The sequence below is a fragment of the Rhinolophus sinicus genome, chromosome 3 (genome assembly GCF_057876585.1).
Source record: "Rhinolophus sinicus isolate RSI-liver-muscle chromosome 3, RSI-T2T, whole genome shotgun sequence".
Classification (NCBI taxonomy): Eukaryota; Metazoa; Chordata; class Mammalia; order Chiroptera; family Rhinolophidae; genus Rhinolophus; species Rhinolophus sinicus.
In genome coordinates, this window is record NC_142503.1 from 167,628,721 (window position 1) to 167,653,779 (window position 25,059).

A 25,059-nucleotide genomic window follows, 5' to 3' on the forward strand; every position below is an offset into this window, starting at 1 on the left:
TTTCTGAAATCTTGTTGAGTAGGAGTGGAGGAGACAAATACCTATTTTGAAGATGACAGATTTAATCTATCTTTTGGGGGAATACTGCTCTTTTAACAATTATCTTTAGAAGGCTATTTGATTATACAGTTATTTTTGTGATCTGTATTAGAAACACTGCCATTCCTCCACTAGTTGGAGGACCTGATATTCAAACACAATTAAATAGCTCTGGTTCCTTTCTCCTTTGACCTTTAACAGATAGTATTCAACCCAATATGTTTCTTTTAGACAAGGTATACTTTTCCAATTTTATATGTCAGCAGTACCAAACCACAAGGCAATCAGTTGTAATCACCTGGAACTTACCACTGCATACCTGGACCAGTGCAATTGCCTCCTAATTGGTTTAACTGTAACTTCTCTGACTAGTGTATTGTCAGTTTAATCTTTCTTAGCCACCCCTTTTCTCTTGAAACTCTGGTATTTAGCATATAAATTTTTTATTGGCCTCAGAAATGAAGTCAAAATACTTGAAGGTCCTCTATAACTCAGTCCTACCAAATCTGTTAAACTCAATTCCCTACTATTACTCTCCACTCCAATTAGGCCTATTCTGAATTTCCTTCACACATACTATATTTATGATTGCATTTTTCCTTTGCTCACCCTCCTTGCCTCCTTTACCAATTCAGTTCAATTCTATCAATTCAACAAGCACTTAATGAAATCCTACTAAACACTCGCCACTAGAGTTAGGCAATAATAAATGCAAAGCTAAAAAAAAGGCATCGACCTTACACTCAAGAATTTTATAATACCTTAAAAGTGTTCATTCAAATCCTACCTCTTCCATGAATTCTTCCCAGGCTTTCCATTCCGTGATGATCTTTCATTTTCTATTCTCAAAGCACTCAATCTCTTCTCTACCACAGACCAAGTTATACTATAGAATTTGAATATAAACTATTTTATAGTAATTTTTATTTCATAAGTTTTGTATCCTCAACTAAATTATAAGTTCCTTGAGTATAAGACTATGTCTTTTAGCTCTTTTATATACCCTCAAAATGCCCTTATATGCCCTCAAAATGTAGATATTTTAAAAATACTTATGTATTTTACTTTACCTCTTTTACTGATACATGATAAACCTAACCAGAACCTAACTATTCTGGTGTGCCAAGTATTTCTCCATTTAAAGTAAAAATAAACCATGGTATCACCGGGTATCTCAAGGCTAAAAACTAGTTTTGAACCTCTTAATAAATAAAAAATAAACCAATTGTATCTTTCTCCTTTCTCACATATAGGCAATGTTTTTACTTTACCAGAACTACCAATTAATTCAATCAAAGGGTCAATAAAATAAACACTCAATATGAAAAGAAAAACTCCAGCTTTTTAACTGAAATTTTTCCCTTTTAACCATTGTTGAAGGTCTTTTTTTTTTAAAAAAAAAAAAAAACCCAGTCCAAAGTTCTCTTTGATTCTTTCTATCATTAGTTATATCATCCTTTTGACTTCCAAAAAGCCTTTGGGAAGGTTTACTGTAATAATGATATGCTGTGGACACCCTGAAGCAAGAGGGACTCTCACCCAAAATTTGGTTTAGATAGTGAAGCTGATGATACCACCACACCCATTCCAATAGGGTATGAAAAGGCTTATACTCACATAATAACGTTTTCTGGGACTAGCAGGCCAGGCCTCCCAAACGGGTCTAAAAATGGCTTGAGAGAGAGAGAAAGGAGACTGGCTTTGGGGTTTTATGGTGGTTAGGGGTGGGGCTGGGGCAAGCGTCCCTATACATGGCTTTAACTTCCCACTGGTGCCAAAGGAAGGGACATCTGGGCTTTCCTACCATCTTGACTAGATGTGAGACAGAATGAGAAGAAAACAGGATGACGCTTAAAATCTGTCAGTCAGTAGTCACACACCAAAATATGGAGTCAGACTCTTTATTAATACTTGATAACTCAATACAACTAATTTAAAAAGTACAAAACACAAAGATATTGAGTAACATGCTTATATAATTTCATAAAATTTTAAATATTTTCATTTAAGTTATATAACTGATTGATAAGCTAAAGATGCATATAAAATATGTATGTGAATTTTTTGTTGAAGACAGAAAACAAAATTTTAACTATTCTTCAAAAAAGCTTAAGCAAAAAGAAATATTAAGAGTATCACCATTAATATAACAATACAATTTTCAGAAATTAGCTTTACACATTTAATTTCCTTCCGTTAAAAATACTGGAGTAACTGACAAAATTAGAATTTTACCCCTTGTTGTATTAGAAGAAAATGACACATTTTATTCCCTATCAGTAACATAAGTTATTGGAGATTATTAAGATATTACTCTTCATATTGCAAAAATAAAGCACAAGTGAAACAGTAATTTTAAAAGCATTTTTAGTAGCTAAAGTACTAAGTACACCTCAGCACTAATGCTGCACAGTTACTGCTAAAAGATCTTCTGAAAGCCTGAAGGAGTTCTTGTTCTTCTCAAAGTACCTAAAATACTATCAGAATGAAACTTAGGTTCTGTGGAGAAGCAGGCTTAATATTTATAATAAAGATTAGTGGAAAAAGTATCAAGTTCTATTAAGATTAATAAATATTCTGCCTGGACATCGCTTGTAAGAGCAAAACCAAAATGATAGCTAATACTGCAAATAAAAACAAAATAACATGACATAGGCTTAATTTAAATCAATATTTTAACAAATATAATCAAATAATATAACTATGATAACCCATTATTGCTTTAATCAACAAAAAGTAGTCTTCATATTTTAATGTAAATTTATGCCCTAGATGATTACAAAGCAGTATAATTCAAGAAATTACTAATTAGTTTAAAAAGAGTAAATTGTGTTGTATTTTGTAAAGAAGACGAAAAATCTTTTACAGAAGAAGGTGTTGAATTTTGACATTAAAATGAAAATGGAAAACTAAAATCATCTTTTCCAGCTCCAAATGTATGAGCTGAAGAGTCTGATGGAAAAGAAAATGTAAAGGCATCTTCTCCTTCTGGTTTCCCAAATAAGTTTCCTGAGGAAGATTAATTGACAATATCATGCTATCCATGTTACATGATTTGTATAACCTACTAAATTATAATATACTACATACAATAAATAAACATTGAATCATTTATCTGTTAAGCAGGTATTTAACTATATTCCTCTTATGTGCAAAGTATTGTTCTTTGTACTATGGAAGGTGAAGCAGGTTCAAACTTAAATCCTACTTTCAAGTAATTTGAACTCAAATATATAAAAAACATACTCATAAGGAAGGAAGAGGATTAAAACACCTCAAATGGAATAATTATCACAGAGGCACAGAAACAGGTGTGCATGGGAAATATAAGGGTAACAGAAATCAATTCAGCTTGTCAGGAGCACTGAGAAATAATAAAGAGCTATTAAAAGGGAATTAACGAAGATGAGCTCAGGAAAACTGCTGTATGTCCAACTATAGAATCTGGACTTTGTCTGGTAGATAACAGGAAGCCATTAAAAGTTTTCAAGCAGAGCTATGACAAGATTTATACTGCTTTATAAGGATTACTCAGGAGAGAATGTGTAGAAAGGCTGAAACAGGAGAGTGTCTAGAAGTGGGAATAACAAAAAAGAGATGATGAAAGCTTGGCCTTACCTACAATCATAGCAAAGGGAATGGAGAAAGAAATGCTGGGTCTGAGAGACATTGCATAAGTCAAACTTATTCAACTATTACCGTATTTTGCGACGTATAATGCGGACCCACATTTTTGTCCCAAACTTTCAGGGGGAAAAATCTTTCGCTTTAATTTTTTAACTCAAATTTTTATCTGTTTACATTTACGTACTTGTTTTTTGTATTATAAAGGAATTTTAGCGTTTTATTTTTTAACATATTATGGTACACGAAATTTTATGTAACAATTAATTACAAAACACAAGAACAAATACAAGGTACAAGAAATTTTATGTGCTGGTAACAAATTTACGATACTTATGCATCATAGAAGGCCAAGAACTCTTCGTCATTGCAAGTAAGTTTAACAAAACCAATTATCATATTCCAGGGTATTATTTTTCATATGGATATAATTATTGATTTCTAGAGTTACACTTTTAACTCATAAGCATAAATAAAAGAATTAAAAACATTTATATAGATACAACATTAGTACTACCCATGTATAATGTACATCCTTATTTTTTCCCTCACAAATTTGGGCAAAATAGTGTGCATTATATATGGCAAAATAAGATATTTATTGAGTACAATTATTGCTCATGGCATTTTTCTAGGAAATTGACAGAAAGTGAAAAGGATTTTATGGTTTTAAAAGGATTTTTTTTAATCAAATTTACATAAGAAGTTATTTGGGTGATTACTCCCAGAAAAAACATTGTTTTTCATTCATTATATTATTTAAGACTATAAGTATATTTTTAACATCTTAATTATAATTTTTAATTGTTATTAAACAATTTAAAATGTACAGTAATTCAAAGACTTACTTGAAACAAGTCTTTTAAAGCATCTATATTTTCTCCATACAGAACCAATTCAGTGAGTACATTAAGCAAAACAAAACACTTTGCGCCACTTTGAAATTTTGTTTTTAAACATCTGTTATTTCACCCAAAATAAATCTGAGCCAACCAAAAGTAAGGTGAATGGGTGGATGGATGAATGGATGGGTGGGTGGGTGGGAGGATGAAAGGATGGATGGGTTGATAACCAGATACTTGAGTACTTTCTCTCTCCCTTTCTCAGTCTATTTTTTTCCATGGACTTCAGTACACATCTATAAGACTTAATGAAAGATAACTGCAATACAGCTATAGATCCAGAAAGAACTAAAATCTTTAATCTCCCACTGAATAAGTGAATTTGATTTTTTTTAATTTCAGAAGAAAAGAAGTTCATATTGAAGTCTTCATTAAACTTCTATGCTCATCATAAATAACAGATTATTGTATAAGGCAGTAAGTGTAGGTGCTGTGGAGAATTCAGAGTCCTTGCCTTCAAATAACCTGTGACTAGAAGAGATTTTATATATAATCATAAATAATGACAGATGGTAGAATGTAAAAAAAGTATTTAAAAGAGAGGCATTCAGAAAAGTGAAGGAGAGATCTTTTTGAAATAGAAGGTTGAAGAGGAAAATAATAGATTCTATAGAAAAAAACCTGGTTTTGAAAAGATGATTAGAAAGAAACAAAGTTGAGGATTTCAGAAAGAAAAAAGTGGGTCAGAAAGTGTGAGCATATTTGGGTTGTAATGAGTTCTTCACTCTGGCCAAATCACAGATTATTCTTTTAAGAGAAAAGGCTTAAAAGGTACGTTGGAGCTAGATTAGAAAAATAGGAGCATATAATTTGACACTGCATGGGGAGCCACTAAAGGTATTTAACTAGGACAGTGAGATAGTCAACACTATGTATAAGGAAAATTAACTGGACTGTGATCTATAGGTAAGATGAAAAGACTAATTATGATGTTACTGCAATAGCCTAAGTAAACGCTAATAAGAGTTTAAAATATAATGATTTCAATGAAAATATTATAGGTAAGAAAGGAAATAAATATTTCAGAGAGAGAACTGATATAACTTAATGACTAGCTGACTACAGTCACAGACACAATAGAAGTTAAAATTATTACTAACGTTCTAAGTCTTGGCAACTAGACTAATGGAGATATCATTTGGTATGTCAGAAAGAGAACAAGTTTGATTTCAGATATGCTGAGTTTTTAATTTCAACAGATGTCTTAAATATAAAAAGATATCAATAACACAATTGGAAATAAGATCCTACCAGATGGCTTCACTGGTAAATCTTACCAAACATTTAAAAATGAATTAATGCCAATCCTTCTCAAACTCTTCCAAAAAAAAAAAAAAAAATCAAAGAGGGTGGAATACTCCCAAACTCATTTTACAAGGCCAGCATTATTACCTTGATACCAAAGCTAGAAAAGGACACTAACAGAGAAAATTACAGATCAATATTCCTCATGAATACAGATGTAAAAATTCTCAATAAAATACTAGCAAATCAAATTCAGCAGCAGCATTAAAAGGATCATTCACAATGACCAAGTGAGATTTATGCCTGGGATGCAAGGATTGTTCAACATATACAAATCAATCAATGTGATTGATACATCACGTAAAGAAAATGAAAGAAAAAAATCGTATGATCATCTCAACAGACACACAAAAGCATCTGACAAACTTCAACATCTGTTCATGGTGAGAAAAAAAAAATTCTTAACAAATTAGGTATAGCAGGAGCAGACTGCAACATAATAAAGGCCAAATAAGGAAAGCCCAGAGCTAACCACATACTCAGTGGTTAAAGGTTGAAAGCTTTTCCTCTAAGATCAGGAACAAGACAATGGTGTCCACTATCTCCACTCCTATTCAACATAGTACTGGAAATCCTTGCCAGAGCAATCAGGCAAGGAAAAGAAATAAGAGGCATTAAAATTGGAAAGGAAGAAGTAAAACTGTCTCTATTTGCAGATAACAAAATTGTATATATAGAAAATCCTAAAGATTCCACAAGAAAAACTGATAGATGTAATCAACAAATTCAGTAAAGTTGCAGGATACGAAATTAACATACAAAAATCAACAGTGCTTCAACCAATTTGGGCATTCTAATCTCACCTTCTCGCTCATCCCTACCCTCCTCCCATCTAGCAACCATCAGTTTTTTCGCTACATCTCTGAGACTCTTTCTGTTTAGTTTGCTCATTTATTCTGTTCTTTAGATTCCACATATAAGTGAGATCATATGGTATTTGTCTTTATTCAACTGACTTATTTCACTTAGGATCATGTTCTCTAGGTCCATCCATATCATTGCAAATGGTAAGATTTCATTCTTCTTTATGGCCGAGTAATACTCCATTGTATAAACGTACCACAGTTTCTTAATCCAGTCATCTACCGATGGGCATTTGAAGCTGAATAATATTGAATGTCAACTATAATTTTATATATATATATATGTATATATACATATATCTTTATATATATGTAAATCTTTCATTTTAATTTTTTAACTCAAATTTTTATCTGTTTACATTTACATACTTGTTTTTTGTATTATAAAGGACCATATATATGGTCATGGGATGTGGAGTACAGCATAGGGAATAGAGTCAATGGAATTGTAACAGCTATATACAATGTCAGACGGATAGACTGGGGGAGGGGCATTATCACTTTGTGAGGGGTGTAAATATCTAACTATTACATTGTTTTTTACACCTGAAACTGATAAAAAATTAGCATTTCTATACACTAACAATAAGTTATCTGAAAAAGAAATAAAGAAAATGATTCCATTTATAACAGCACCCAAAACAATAAAATACTTAGGAATAAACTTAACTAAGGAGTTGAAGACTCTACTCTGAAAACGACAAGACACTGATAAAAGAAATCGAAGAAGACACAAATAAATGAAAGGTATTCCATGTCAATGAATTGGAAGAACTAATATTGTTAAAATGTCAGTACTACCAATGGCCAGCTATAGATTCAATGCAACCTCTATAAAGATTCCAACGGCATTTTTTACAGAAGTAGGAATAAAATCCTAAAATTTATATGGACCACAAAAGACCCTGAAAAGCCAAAGTCATCCTGAGAAAGAAGAACAAAATGGGAGACACTTCCTGATTTCAAGCTATAGTAATCTAAACAGTATGGTACTGGCATAAAAACAGACAAATAGATCAATGGAACAGAATCAAGAGCCCAGAAATAAACTCAAGCATATACAGTCAACTAATATTTGACAAGGGAGCTAAGAATACTCAATGAAGAAAAGGTAGTCCCTCCAATAAATGCTGCTGGGAAAATTAGATATTCACATTGAGGAGAATGAAACTAGATCTCTGTCTTACTCACACTCATAGAAATTGTTAGGTCTCGGAATGTTAGAGACCTTGACTTAATGTTAGGTCTCTGAATGTTACGTCTCAGAGACCTTGACTTACAGACAGAGCCATGTCTGCAAGAAAACAACAAAATGTCTGTTGGCCTGCACTTGCAGACAGAGTTGAACTTATGAGAACAGAAAATGCCACGAAACAGCTACTGGCTTGCAGGCAGTCAGCACTTCTGTTCAAACAATGCTACCCTGTCAGCACAGCCCCTATAAAACCCTCCTCACTCCCTCCTTCGGGGCTGTACGTCTCTTTTAGACATGCAGCCCAGGCTGTAGCCATCTTTTGCTCAGCCCGATAAACTCTCGCTCTCTTACAATAAAAACTCTTAACTTGCCTGACCATGTGTGTTCCTTTACCGGCCGATCTATCAGAAATTAACTCAAAATGAACTAAAGACTTAAATGTAAGACCTGAAACCATGAAACTCTCAGGAAGAAACATAGGAAAAAAGCTCCTTGACATGAGTCTTGGCAATAATTTTTTAGATATGACACCTAAGCAAAAGCTACAAAATAAAAAGTAAACAAATGGGTCTACATCAAATTAAAAAGCTTCTGCACAGCAAAAGAAACAATCAACAAAGTCAAAAGACAACCTATAGAATGGGAAAAATACTTACAAACCATATCTCTGATAAGGGGTTAATATCCAAAATACATAGAATTTATAAACTCAACTGAAAAAATAACAAAAAATCCAATTAAAAATGGGCAAACAACCTGAACAGACATTTTTTTCAATGAAGGTATATGAATGGCCAACAGGTACACGGAAAGATGCTCAACATCACTAGTCATTAGAAAAATGCACATCAAGACCAAAATGACGTATCACCTCACACCTGTCAGAATGGGCATTATCAAAAGAACAAGAAATAACAAAGGCTGGTGAGGACGTGAAGAAAAGGGAACCCTTGTGCACTGTTGGTGGGATGGTAAACTGCTATAGCCACTGTGGAAAACAGCATGGAGGATCCTCAAAAATTAAATATAGAACTATCATAAGATCCAGCAACTCCACTTCTGGGCATACATCCAAAGAAAATAAAAACACAAACAAAACATATCTGCACCCCCCATGCTCATAGAAGCATTATTTATAATAGCCAAAACATGTAAACAACTTAAGTGCTCATTGACAGATGAATGGATAGAGAAGTTGTGGTACATGTATACATACACATACACACACACACACACACACAAACACACACACACAGATATTATTCGGTCATAAAAACCTGGGAGAGCCTGCCATTTAACAACAACCTTGAGGGAATTATGCTAAGTGAAATAATTCAGACAGAGAAAGACAAATACTATAATATTATCTCATTTATATGTGGAATCTAAGAAAATAAAAAAGAAAAAGAAAAAAACCAAACTGAGAAAAAGAGATCAGATTTTTGGTTACCAGAAGAAGGGAAACTGAGGGAGGGTGAGGGAGAATTTGTCAAAAGGTACAAACTTCTAGTTACAAGATAAATAAGTATTAGGGATATAATGTACAACATGCTGACTATAGTTAACACTGCTATAATATATACCTGAGGTGCCAAAAAAATGTATACAAGTGGACACTTTAGTCAACATTGCTCAAGCAGTAGTTCACTGTAATCAGAGTGTCTGGACGCTGATGGTAACCACTTTGAACACCTCTAGTCATTGCAGAAGTCAAACGTTGACTCGTACTCATCTTTTGTTATTGGTACATATTGAGTACTACAAGTTTAATAGTCTTTTCCTTTCTTAAAATGTGTATATATTTTTTGGCACCCTCTGTATATATAATTTATATATGTATGTGTTTTATGCATATATACATATATATATACATATATATGTTGTTAAGAGAGTAAATCCTGAGAGTTCTCATCATGAAGAAAAAATTTTTTCTTTGCTTTTTCTTTTTTTGTATCTATATGAGATAATGAATACTAACTAAACTTACTGTGGTAATCATTTCACAACATATGTAAGTCAAACAATTATGCTGTATACCTTAAATTTATACAGTACCGTATGTCAATTATATCTCAATAAAACTGGGGGGAAGACTGTAAGAAATATTAAGGTCCTAGAGTTTTGGAGAAGTGAGGAAGGGTAGATATGAACTGGTCATCATCTGTATTATAATATTTCAAAGTACTGATGTTAATGAGTGTCGAATGAAGGTGTCAAAAGAGAAAATTAGATTTAATATGTTAGATGACAGACATTTAAAGAATGTTTGCAATTGGTAGATCTCTTCTGGTCTCATAGCAGTAAATAGCATTTATGACAATTCCAAAATTTATGTCTCCACCCCCAATGAATTCCAGATTCATATATATAATTTCTTACTATACTTTCACTTAGGTAGCTAATACAGGCTTTTCAATAACACTTCCAAAACTGAACTCCCAGTTCCTGTCAATCTCAAATTAACTTCTATAAACTTCCATATTTCCATAAATGGCAATTCCATTCTTACAGTTATTCATGTCAAAATCTTGGCATCATTCTTATTTCTTTCCCTTAATCCTTACATCCAGTCCATAAACAAATCCTTACAACTCTACCTTCAGAAAACTAATGATCAAAATCTGATTTCTCACCACTTCCACTGCCACCATCCTCGCCATCATCAATTCCTACCTGTATTATTTTAATAGCTTCCTAATCAATGTCCCTGATTTCACCCATGTTTCTATACAGTCTGTTTTCCATATAGAAGCCAAATAATTCTTTTAAAACCTGTGGAATCACTTCAGTCCTTCATTCAAAACTCTCCAAAGCTTCCGCTGTCACTCAGAAAAAACTCAAAATCCTGAATGGTCAAGGGCCTCATAAGGTTTGCTTTCCCTCCAAACTTTTTTATTTAATTCCCTACCAGTTACTCCTTCCTTATTTGATTCCAATCATACCAGTTTACCTGCTGTTCAATGATCATGTTGAGCATGCTCTCATCCTTTGCCTAGAACAGTATCTCAGTAGTTTGTAACACCCACCTCCTTCAGGTCTCTGCTCAAATGCTGCCTTTTAATGATGCCTTTCCTGACTCCCTTGTAACACAGCAACCAAGGTACTCCCTACCTTTTACTTTCCTTCATAATACTCATCATCACCAGTAAATGGAGTTAACATCAAGCCCAAGCTGACCTAGGTCCATTTGGAGAATGATCTTGGAATCTGACTTCTCACAGCACTCTTTTCTTAGCAAATACAGAATTAAGGTAAATGTACAATGTTGTATCTGCCTAGTCTACTGTGTGAGACTGCACCTGAATTAGAGGAGCTGTGAGCTGGTATACAGGCCTTGGGCCTCATGATTAGAATGGTAATAAAAGACTTGTGGGAAACTGAGGTTGCAGCTTTTGTGTGTCAAGGTGACCTATATGCACCATGCCTTTTGTCCACAGCAGTCTTACATGCCCCATGTGGGTGAGGTGGTAAAAGAAAGCTTATTATTTGGGTAGATGGTGGGCCTCTTAATGAGATAAAGATGCTATACATGCTATTATCTTCTATCCTGTATCTTTCTACAAAGCTAGGTAAATCTAATATTGGATTAAAAATTATATTCTGTGAATCTGATCAAACCCAGATCCATTAGTGTACTACCTGACACATAATCATTTCTTTGCCGATTTTCAGTCTCTCCCACTAGAACATAAATCCTATGAGAACTTTGCATTCTTGTCCACTATTCTATCACCAGAACCAAAAGCAGTACCTGATATAAAGTATACTACATGCACACATATATGTTTATATCTATACGTTGAATAATTAGTCAAGGGATAAAAGAAGAAAGAAGTTCCAATGAAGAGTAAGCACAAGAGATATAGGAGGATATCCAAAACTTCAGAAAGAAGATGGGAATAGTCAACTAGATCAATGGTGCAGAGACTGAATATGGCAATAAATACCCATAATATTTGATAATTCATAAGTCACTAATAATACTGGAGAAAGTATGTTTGGTAGAGTAGTAAGAGAAGAAGCTAAATTGCTAAATAATAATAATAATAATAATAATAATAATAATAATAATTAGTGAGTGGTTCAAAAGTAACAGTAATTTTTAAAGAATAAACTAAGTGCCTAAGAAAATCACTTAGAGACAAAAAATGTAAAGGGAAAAGTTAGCATGTTTTTATATGTAACAAATTACTTACCGATTTCTTGCTGTGATGAGAGAGGATTTAAATTTCCTGCAGCACAATGTTCATTAAACTGAAAAATAATTTTCATTAAATATTACTCATGATATCAGTAGAACAGTATATATAGCATTTATATTTGAATCTAAAGCCTGGTTTTTCTAGTAAGTATAGTTAGAGTAGACAAGATAGTGACATTCTATATAGCACACTATTGTATAATACTAAAAAGAGATCTATCTTCAAAACCTATCATTTACTTATATTAAAATAGGCTTACTGATTTGATTCTAACAATAGATAAATTAACAGGCAACATACGGATAGTGGATAGTTCCTACTTTGGAATAGTAATATAACCTAAAATTCTAATTAACTTTTGCTTTATTCTGAAGGTTTCACAAATCAGGTTCTTGGTATTGTTTTTCTTCCTATAAAAGTAATTGGAAGTATGATAGCTTCATGTCATTTCAGATCACGTTTGCGGCCAAAGAGTCTATTTTCTCCGTAAGACAGGCTTTTTAAAAAATGGGATCATGAGAGACATAATTTTCTGTCCTCTTTTGTTTCCCAAAATGTTACATTATGAGCATTTTTCCAAGTCACTATTCTTCCAAACTCTGATTGTTTTTATGGTATTTTAATATTCTTCCATATTGACATACCATACATACATTTTCAATCATTCTTTTATTTTGGATATTTAGGTTGTTTCTATTCCTTTTTCTAATATAATGCCCACATGAATACTGTTATGCACAGATTTACATTTCTTTGACAATTAATAAGGAAAAGTGTTCTTCCCACAGATTTTATAAATCACTTGAATTTCTTTCTCAGTGAATTATCTATTCACCATATGGACTTTGTCCACATCTCTATTGAGGCAGTAATTTTTCTTATTGGTACATACAAGCTCTTTGCATATTAAACATATAAATTCTTTGTCATATTATTACAAATATTTTATAACACATTATCACTTTGCCTTTAAATTTTTTAATATATAAAAATTTGTATGTAACCAAACCCAAACTTTTTAAATTTTCTTTTCTCTTCTTCCATTGTTTTTATGCAGAGAGAATACTTCCTCCTCTTACGATCTGGCAAATATTCACCTATATTTCCTCTGAAATATTGATGGTTAACATTTTTAATTTAATGCATCTATAACTTCTATTGGTGTAAATGCAAGATGAGTGCCCAATTTATCCCTACTAATTTGTGGTCCCATCTTTATCACATTCTAAATTCTTTTGTGTCAAGACTTTCTAGACCAAGCCATCAATCTATCATTCCTTGTACCATTATTTCACTATTTTGATTGCTCTAGTTTTATAGGGTGTTTCATTATGTAGAAAGTGAAGTACCCCCCACCAATACTCTATTTTATGTTAGTCTCTTATTATTAATGTCCATAGGATCTATAATGCTATCCTCTCTTTCATTCCTAATACAGGTAAACTGTCTTCTGTTAATCTACAAGGAGTTTATAAATTTTGCTAATATTTTTCAAAGAACTAACTTTTGGCTTTATTAATTTTCTGTTTTCTATTTCACTGATTTCTCTTTCTTATTCATTCTATTTACTTTAGGTTTATTTTGTTCTTCTTTTTCTAGCGTTTCAAGGTGGAACTTTCAGGTCACTGATTTTATACCTTTATTTTCTATTAGCTTTAAATAATTAATAATTTAAATAATTAAATTATCATTTTTGCTCTGGTTTTGGCAGCATCCACAATTTTTGATATGCTGAATGTTCATAATCATTCATTTCAAATCTTTTCTAATTTCTCTCATTATTTCTTCTGTGATCCATAACCTTAATATTCAGGATTCTCCTAATATCTTGCTATTTATTTCTAATTTAATTCTGTTGTGGTCTAAGAATATACTCTTTGTGATTTCAATCCTTTTAAATGTATTAAGACTCATTTTATGACCCAGAATACAACCTCTCTTGGTGAATGTACGTACCATCAGCACTTGAAAAGAATATATATGCTGCAGTTACTGGTGTGGTGTTCTATAAATGTAAGTTAGGTCAAGAAGTCAATACTGTTGTTCAGATTTTATAAAAGATCTTTATTGATTGAGAAAGGGATGTTAAAAATCTCCAACTAAATGTGATTTTGTCTATTTCTCCCTTTAATTCTGTTAATTTTTGTTTCTATATTTTGAAATTGTTATTAGGCATATACACATTTGTCACTGTTATATCTTCCTTAAGAATGGATTCTTTTATCCTTATGAAATGTTCCTCTTTACCTTTATAAACATTTTTTGTCTTGAAAACAACCTAAAATGATATTAGAGTAGTGCTTACAGTTTTCATGATACATCTTTTTCCATCTATTCACTTTTAACTTGTCTTTGTCTTTAGAGTGTGTCTCCTATAACAACTATAACTGGGACATGCTTTTTATCCATTCTTACAAACTCTGCCTTTTAATGGAGTGCTTAGCCCATTTATGATTAATATAATTATTTTTAAATCTCTTATTTTTGTCAAACAATTTACTATTTGTTTTCTGTTTGTTTCATGTGTGTCTTTTTACACTTCCTTCTCTGCCTTGAGTTAAATATTTTCTTAGAATTCCATTTTAATTTATTACTAATATCTTTGAACAGTGTCTTGATTATTCTTGACCAGGAAACTTAATAATTATTTGCCAATCTCCTTCCTAACCCCACCATGCCAGGACTCAAATTAGATTTTAATTGGATTACGTTTATAAATCACTTGAGGAAGAAATATATATTTACAGTATTTTCTTCCTATACAGGTACTTCATATATCTTTCTAGGTATTCAATTACTTTTTTAAAATATTTTTTGTTTTTTCATCCAATGTACATTTCCTGCTAAGGTTACATACATGTATTTTGCATTTATGTTACTATTGTAAATGAGAATTAACTAACTGTAGTCTATGTTTTCATGGGTAGTACACACCGAGGAATTAGCTGTTTTTGAAATAAGCATTTAGATAAACATTGAGACAAAGTTGAAGACATGAAATTCTATGAAATGTATAGTATTATGTCATCTATCAATACATTTATAATTTCCACAATTTAATGTAGTGTGAGGATGTAGGAATAAAATATTCTAATCTATATAAAACTGGCTAAATATGACTAATTTAAATGAGCAATAACAATACCATACTGATATTACATTGCTATATAAATGGCATTATTAAGTGCTTAGAACTTTTCTAAGTGCTATGTATACATAAATCCATTTAATATTCACAAACCCTATGGTAAAAATTATTATTTCCATTTTACAGAAGAGAAACAGAGAATTAAGTACCCAAAATCCCACATCCAATATATACCCAAGTAGTCTGGCTTCAGAGTCTAGTCTTAACCACTACACTATGCCATCTCTGCTGGTCAAATACAGTATCTTAATTTTCCATTTCAATTGCTAAATACAGAAAACAGCACTTTATCATGATTTCTATCACTGAACAGTAGAAATCACCATTAGAAGGATATTCTTTAGGACTCTTAAAATTAACCAATGATAATGTTGCTATAGACACACATGTAGATGAAAGGCCAACTAATAACATGGAGAATTTTTACACTGAGAATATGGGAAATTTGTTTAAAGTTAGATACATGAACTATAAAGCCAAATTAATTTTTAAACTGCCTTTAACTGCAATTTAAATAATCCCTACTCTGAGATTTTTTTGTATTTATATAGATATCAGCTTGGGGCACCTGAAGTTGAAAACAAAAAGATAGTGGGGGAACACTGCTATACTATCAATACCAAGAATCTTTTTAAAAATTGCCTATGACCCAGGATAGTTTGGTACTAAAGAACTAAAATTACTTAAGGCTCCAGTGTACAATTTTTCAGAAATTTAGCTTTAGCTTCTCATATTACCTGATCTGATGACACTTCTGAATCAAATATAGAAGAATCAAATAAATTCAATCCAGGTGATCTAGAAGTATAACTCATAAGAAAAGAAAGTCCAGGGGATTCCTTTTGTGCTTGACCTTCAGGCATTGTATTTCTATTTCTGTTACAGAGAAATAAGAAATCACCAAAATGTTAAAAATATATTATTAAATATTGCAGACTGGAAAGCATCATAAGAAATGGCACAGAGGTAAGAATTAGTATAGTAGAGAAAAGGAGGAAGTAGTTATTGAAGTGACATACCTATGAAGAAAAAGATGGTTTTAGGTGGTGAACAATGTTAAACAATGAATTACAGAATGATAATAATTCCTACTGGGAGTATACTGTCAGGCTTTATTCTAGGCATTTCCATCAGCATTAACTTACTTATTCCTCACAATAAGCCTGTGCAATAAGTACTATTATTATCATCTTCATTTTACAGAAGAGGTTTTGAAGCATGGAAAAGTTAAATGATTTGCTCAAAAGAATGTAAGTGCCAGCGTGGGGATTTGAATGCAGCAATCTAGAGTCAAAAGTCCAAGCTCTTAACCCGGATGCTACTATATTGTCCCCAAGATCTTGCTGCATTCGGGTGTTAAACCATAAAATGATTTGCGAAAAATAATTAGACAAAACAGTATACAATAACACAGTGGTTAAAAGCATGGTTCTGGAGGCAGAACCGCCTAGGTCTGAATCTCAACTCTATCACTAATGAACTGTAGCATCTGTGATTGTTTCATCTGTAAAATAAGGATAATAATGTACTTACATCTCATAAAGTTGTTGTGAACCTTAAATGAGCAATATTTATAAAATTCTTAGATACAGCGCTGTTAAGTTTGTTAAATATAACAGAAGTCTGAAGATAACTTTCATAACTACCTCCATGACCATTAATGAGTCACTTAACTTTATAGATCGGTTTTCTCATCCATAAAAAAGAGGTTTTAGCATATGATTGCCACATCTTTTTATATTTTTCAGATTTGATGAGTTCCACTTTGAACATGCTGTGTTTGTGTCAACAGCATGACATTCGTATATATAACTCTTACTAGCAATTTAAAAGATAGAAATAGAACACAGGTGAGAGATTCCTGATGAAGTGAAATCTGACATACGTTTTAGAGAAATCTCAGGATTCCACATTAAGGAAGGGATTGAACTAAACAAAAAGGCTAAAATGCAACACTGTTTTCTTGGCTGCAAACTATGTATCTATGGTTTCCAAAGTTAATCATGTTAGAGATATTTAATCTACTGAGGTTCCTTAACAGAACAGCAATCTTGCTAGACCCTACAACGTACGGAAAAATGACTGCTGAAACATTATTTGATGATGTCCACAACCTACGAATGGGATACCAGCTTTTTAGCTTCCAGTTGTTGTTTTTTTATCCTTTGGAAAAAATCTCAAATGTATGTACTATTTAACTAGATAAGTACTCAGGATCTATGCCATATTCAGTTAAATGCTGCAGGAAAAAATTGGGAAGAGGATCTATGAAGTAAGAATAGCAGAATGTTAGTAATTGTTTAAACAGGGTATAGGTACATAGGTTCATTATACTAGTCTTTCTCTCCTTTGTATATTTGAAATATTCCATAATAAAACTTTTTAAAGTTAAAAGTACTAGACATTTTACTATTCTTATCAATTATTTATACAACTTAATATGTAGATTATATTTATAATTATATATAATTATAATTAATTTAAATCCTACATTTCAAATGAGGGTGTTTTAGGAAACAGTAATTTCTCCAAAGATTCAGGTGTTTTCACAGATTCAGTTCTTAAAAATGAAGGAATTTCAGGAGTTCGTGGAAAATCCTCAGCCCTTTCTTCTACTTCATCATTATTCTCTCCTGGCATCCCAAGATGTTCTTCACATATAACCTGAAAATTCAAAGTAACAGAAAACTATAAAAATGAATGTTATTGCATTAATAAACTCACATAGATAAAAATGTGTGAGGTGGAAAACACCATATTAATCTATGATGTTATCACTTCATAGGCAAAATAAGTGAAATAAGAATAATTGGTGAAAGTGATACCAAAATATATCTATCCAAAATATGGAAAAAAATTTTAATTTTCTAAGTTTTCTTTTTCTTTCCAGCTCTACCTACTCCCTGCCTGAAAAAATAAATGATAACCAGAACATACTCAAAACGATGAAGAAAAGTGGTTAGGAATGATTTTTCTTTTAAAATTCTATAGCATGCTCTGGCTCAAAAATTGCATATGGTATCTTCTTGAAAGGGAGAAGTAATTTATTTCTAAGCAATCTTGCTCTCATTGGTTATGTTCTTTGAAATTTTTTGCCCTTATAAATTCATTACACTACTTTCTCTGCAAAGATTGAGAACCTGAATAACTAATTTTCCTTTTTATGATTCTATAGACTAGGAATATGATTTCTCAAATATGTTTGTTACACCAAATCCCATTACAGAAACAGTTTGGGTCCCTCCATCAAAAAAAATTTAAATATGCCTTTTACCTGTATTTCTTTACAGCAGTATACTACTATGTTGTTTCTCTTTAACCCTTAGTAGCTATGGTAAAGTTGGTATACATTGTCTTCATCTATCACAATGAAAGCTTTCCATTATTAAAAATTATTTTGAAGATATTTTTGTGGTAACCACTGGCTTTAAATTGCCTTGGCAAATCATTCAATCTTACCAAACAAAATACTTTGCTTCAGTTATGATTTAATTGTGGTGTCAATATATATAGTGAATTATTAGTAAGAATTTTTTGTATATTTTTGTGTAAACTTTTTGTAGCTTCATTTTTTAATCTAAAACTCCTCTAAGGAATAGATTCTGTAATACTATAGCAACATGATTACAAATACAGTAACATTTAGACCTCAAATAAATAATCTTCATTATAATAAATCTGAAATTAAAATGGAAAAAGAATGTTTTAAACTGGAATATTTTGCTTAGAAATTAGAAACCAAACATTTAACTTACTTGTGAAGTACATTTTGATTCTCTCAAATGTCTTACTGTCCCTTTATCTCCACACTCAGCATCTGTTTATTATAGGAGAACAAACTATTTTTTTCTTTTTGCAATTTAATTATAAATAAAACATAGTAGACCATTACCAATATTTAACTGTTTTTGACCTACATAAAGGCAGTTTCATATAATTCAACCCAATACATAAAGATAAGAATAAAACCTATGTGAATAGTTTAACAAGCAAAATTATAAGGCAAATACCCATGTAACCACCACCCAGGTGAAGAAATAGAATATTACAAGTACACCAAAAGGCCTTATATTCCTCATATCCTCCTCCACAGATGTAATCAGTATCCTGACTTTTGTAGCAATCATTTCCTTGATTTGCTTTATATAGTTTTATTACCTAAGCAATACAGTTTATTTTTCCTTGTTACATGATGAAATAATAATCTATGTGCCCTTAATTTTACTTTTTTTGTTTAGCATATGTTGTGAGATTTATCTATATTGCTGTACATAAACATAGTTTGCTTACTTTTACTGATGTAAAGTATTCCATTGTACAAACACAACACACTGTCTCTATCCATTCTTCTGCAAATGGGCATTTGAGGTGTTTCTGCTTTGAGGCTATTACATTCTTTTATATATACTTGCATGTACATACCTGTATTTCTCTAGGTATAGACCTAGGAGTGGAATTACAAGGTATAGGGGTATGTTTATCTTCCATTTTACCAGCTGTTAAACTATTTTCCAAAGTTTAGTTTCCAAACTAGTTACCAATTTTTGTTGTGGCAACTGGCCCTCCCAAGCTACCCTAGGAAATCATTCAATTTCACCAGACAAAATTATTAGCTCCAATTATAATTTAGGTATTGTCTCACTATATGGTCACTTATAAATGACAGTTCCTACAAATAGTTATGAGAGTTCCTATCTTCCTATTGTCCTAAATTCTCATCAATATTTAGTATTGCCAGACTTTCTGGATTTTGCTAATCTGGTGGATGTATGATGATATATCATTGTGGTTTTATTTTTCAGTTTCCTGATTTGCTGAGCAACTTTTCTATGTTTATCTGCCACACAAGTTTCTCTATTTGAAGTGCCTATTAGTGTATTTTGCACCTATTTCCAACTGGGTTATCTGTCTTTTCCTCCTGGTTTGTCGAAGTTCTTTACATTTTTGGAAACTAGTCCTTTGACAGGTTTATATATTGAAAATATATCATTTTGCCCTCAATTCTTTTTATGTCTTTTGATGACATGGTGACTTACCTTCTATTATTTTCATGAATAAAACTTAATTTTAATATGGCAAAATTTATCATTCTTTCTTTTTAATTCTTATTTAAGAAATCCTTTCTTATCTTGAATAGGTGTTTTTTTATTTGATCATCTGCAAGCTTTATAGTTTTGCCTCTTGCACTTAAGTCACAACTATTGTTTTCACACATATTAACTTCTTTGAAATATAGGCTTGAAATTATTGAAAGAGTCTTTTCTTCTTCTGAGATAATTATATACCTTCTTAAGTATGAAACCTCATTATATATTTTCAATGGCAGCTAGGACTGTGCCAGATATATGCATTACCCCACAAAACTGTATTAGGGATGTACTGTTCCTAGAGATTAGCCATTCCTTCCTTGTCTAACACTGTCAGCTTGACATGTATAGATGATTATAAACAGGTGGAACAGATCACCTGTGCATATAAGATATAATTCTTTATTCCAGAAGAAAGCAGGAAGAATATCCATCTGTATGGAATAAGCATATTATATTGGTTGAGTCTTATACTGAGATGGGAGAAATAGACTCATAGTATATTATATGACCATTTTGAACATGCATATATTTACAGAATTTTTGTATTTTCCAAATGAGCCGTTTCTAAATTTCAAAATAAAAGTCAGTAATCCACATGCTACAGACAAGAAGAGGTGAAGACATTTACATAGCCTCATGAGTGGAATAATTACCATTTGTTACCGGGTTACTATAATATACATATATGTGTATATGATATATTACATATTTTATATACACATAAATTTATACATATGCATATATGCATAGACAGAGAATGAGTTGGTATTTCAAAGTGTATCAAAGTTCCAACAGCAAGTTGATTCTAGGATAATAAACTCATACATATAAATCCTGTGACCTTCCTATGATTTTATTCAAAGATGATAATCCAAGATAGTAAAAGATTTATATAAAAGAATATAGTAGCATTATTTACAATAGCAAAAAAACTGGAAACAGAACATTCAAAGTGAGAGAATGGCTAATTATAACATATCTATACAATGGCATATTATGCAGTCATTACAAATAAAATCTACTTAATAGTATGGAAAAAAATACCCTCAACAGTGTATCAAATAGAAAGAAAAGGATACAAAATGACATACATAGTATACTTCAAATTTGTGGGAAAAATATAAAAGAACAAAACATACATATGAATAGAAAAAAAATCAAGAATATACACCAGTATGTATGGAGTTGTTTATGTCCAGGTGGTGGTATTTTTGTATCTTTTATATATTTCTCTGTTTTCCAAATTTTCTACAATGAAATGTATTTGTTTTATATTTAGGGAAAATATATTTAAAAACCAGGCAGGCATTGTCAGTTAACCAGAGAGGCAAACAATCCAAATAATTTATTTGAGTAGTATGAAAACCTGATAATTTGTAACTTCTACTTCTTAGGAAAAATGTAAACAGCAAATACCTGTCTCTCCTTTTTCAAGCCACTGATTGCAATTTGATTGTTTCTGCAGGGTTAACAATCTAAAATACAATAAATATAATTTTATATTATTTGCTGAGTTAACAAATTCTTCTAGAAATTTAAAACATTTTCTTAGTTTTAAAAGTTACCTGAATGGCATAAAATTTTGTGAACTTTTAACAGCCATAACATGTGAATATTTTGAATGGTTATTCACAGCAGAGTCATTAAATTCCTGAACAAAAGAAACTAAGCATTAGAGTAGGCTACACAAAACAATAAACATGTTTGGCTTTCCATGGCTACTCAGAACTCTCCAAGAGCACTGTCATCCTCATCATCATCACTATTATTATCAGTATCAATAACAACTACAAACATTAACTGAAACCACTACATACAAAACATTAAATCAAATACTGGGAAACAAAAATGGTTTGACTCTCAAGGAATTTGATGTTTTTTACAAGTATAATAACTACGCTTGGTAGTATTTCTACATTTAAGGTAAACTTTTAAAAATTTTATCCCATATTCATGACTAATCAAGTGAATCTTACCATTTTCTAAACTGATTAGCTAATTTCTGTGTCTCTCTCTATCCTCTATAATCTCTCAAATTGAACATAGGAAAGCAAAACAGAAGGTTAAAATATTAAAGCCTAAAACATTCTTTTTTACGTATGTATGAAAAAGCTAATTACTTTTTGAATTTTAACTAAATTTTAATATTAATATCTAAACCACTGCTTTACTAATGTTTGTATTGTTTCAAGTTTCTCATTCACCCTAAGTCACTCATTTTGAAGAGTTCCTGATTCTTATTTGACCCAAAATGAAAATATATTTAAATAGGAATGTGTATCCCATAATAGCCACTGGTCCTAATTTTGTCATTGTATTGTGTTTTGGATCACAGAAAAACACTGGTCTCTTAAAAAATAAGTGTCGTTACTGTTTTGATGTATGTTTTAAACATACACGTTTGTACATATGCCTCCTGGTACAAGTATTTGTTTAGAGTAGATGCCAAGAAGTGAAATTGCTATTCGTATTTTTATTTTTTATTGGTACTGTGAACCAGTCCTCCAAAGTAGTTGTACCAAATTATACTCTCACTATTGCTGACCTCACTAGATATTATCAAATGTTTTGATGTCTGCAAATCTGGTAAGTGAAACTAGGTAACTCATTGGTTTAATTTACATTTCCCTATACTCCAGGCATCTTGTTATGTTTAGGGTCCTTTGTCTTTCCTTTTCTGTAAACTACCTTATCTTTTGCCCATTTTTATTATTTTTTAATTACTTTTCAAAAATTATGTATTTCTTTACATATTAGATTCTGGATACCAATTCCCGGCCCATTCCACCATCATCTTTCAACTTTGTTAGTCTCTTTTGTCACAGAGAAGTTTTTCATTTTGATGTAGTCCACTGATCAGTTTGTCTTTTCTTGTTCCACATTGTTGTAATTACTGCATTTTGATAATGTTTGAAAATGTTTTGGGATGATGAAAATGTTCTGGAATTAGACAATGGTGATGGTTACACTACTTTGTGAGTATACTAAAAACCACTGGATTGTATACTTTAAAATGGTTAATTTTGATATGTGAATTATATCCCAAAAACAAAAGTTTAAAAAAAATATTGTGATATCTGGTAATATAAGTCTCCCTAATATTCTTTTAAAAAATATTTTATTTTAAATCTTCACTTAAAACCATTTATTAATCTGTTAATGTAGTGACTCACATCGATAGATTTTTTTAATGTTAAACCATCATAGCATTCCTTGGGAAAAGTGAAGATAGCTACTTTTTAGAATTGGTTGAAATATCCTTTTTGTTCTAGTAAATGGTCAATTTTGGTGAATACCGCAAACAAAAATTTAACTGAATTCCATGTATGTTAGGCACTAAGTTTGCTAATTGTGTTATTCAGATCCTGTACATCCTTACTTATTTTTTATCTACTTGATTTTTTTCTGTGGCAGAAACTGCCAGTTTTCTATCCTATTCAAAATCTACTTTCCTTCTGTGTTCTCATTTAACAAACAAAAACAAAAACAATGCCACCGGTATTTCTCAACCTCTCCATAGATGGAAGTAGCCATGTAACTAAGTTCTGGCCAATGAAACACTACCACAAATTGTTTAAGAAGCTTCCAAGAAAGACCTTTAAAAATAGGGTTGAATCAGCTAGCCTCTCTCTCCTTCTTTCCTGCCTGGAAGGAAGGTATGATGGCAAAGTTGCAATGGCTAGTTTCTGACTATGATTTGACATTGAGGCAAAAGCTTAGCATTTAAAGATAGGAAAAGAAAGCATATATAGAGTCTGAGAAATAATGAAACTGTGGAGATGATGCTGTCAGCCCTGATAAGTGAACTTGAGTCACTTTAGAAATGCATGGCAGGCAAGAGAAAAATAAATGTTTATCTTGTTTAAGACGCTATTATTTCATTGGTTTGGTTTTGTAGTGTTTCACATGTAGCCAAACTCAGAACAGCAAACTCAGAACAATTGAACTGTGGGTTCAATTGTTTTCTTTCAAATTCCTCTTATTTGCTTTTTATATTTTGAAACTGTATAACTTGGTACATTGTGGTTATGACTTTTTGGTGAATTATTCTTTTTAAAAATATGAAATATATTTATCCCTACTAATCTTTTTTATCTTGAATTCTGTTTTATACGGCAGTTACATCTGCTTTGGTTTTGTTTGCATTTGCGTGATATGTATTTTCCATATTTTCAGCCTGCGTTTGTCAGGTTGTATCAGCTGTTCTAATAGTACATAGCTGTATTTTGTTTATATGTTCCATAGAAGCACTTATGTCACATTTTTTATTATTACTGATTTGTTCAGAATTATTTTGGGCATCTTATTTGTCTTCTACTTATATGCTTTCTAGCTGTTTTATTTTTTCTGCATTTTCCTGTTGGACTGATTAAGTTTTCTTTGTTTCATCTTTTTTCTTCTACTGTTTTAAAACTTACCCATTCCTTTTCTCTCCTATTGGTTACCCTTAAATGTTTAACATACATGCATAAATTTAATTTTTCCAACCATACATATTCATATCTTCTCCCTACCTCAATCCCCAAACAAAAAAAGAACTTGAATAAACTTTTGTTTCCCTCATTTATCTTTCCACCTTCATCCCATATTGATATCACCTGGAATTTTAGTACCAGATATTTAAGTTTTTATAATTAATACATATTTAGAATTAAAAATGCCTCACCAATTACTTTGGACACCACTACCCC

The 25,059-nt window shown here is 31.6% G+C and overlaps 1 protein-coding gene across 1 annotated transcript in view; it reads right to left on the minus strand.

Annotated features, from left to right (window-relative positions):
* Positions 1–2,097: 2,097 nt before the first annotated feature.
* Positions 2,098–25,059, minus strand: part of C3H14orf39 (chromosome 3 C14orf39 homolog) — a 44,516-nt gene continuing 21,554 nt past the window's right edge. The window contains 7 exon segments of the mRNA XM_088797062.1: positions 2,098–3,048; positions 12,125–12,182; positions 16,016–16,154; positions 17,770–17,942; positions 19,034–19,095; positions 21,785–21,843; positions 21,934–22,019. Coding sequence (XP_088653188.1) covers positions 2,816–3,048; positions 12,125–12,182; positions 16,016–16,154; positions 17,770–17,942; positions 19,034–19,095; positions 21,785–21,843; positions 21,934–22,019 — 810 coding nt within the window. The 3' untranslated portion in view covers positions 2,098–2,815.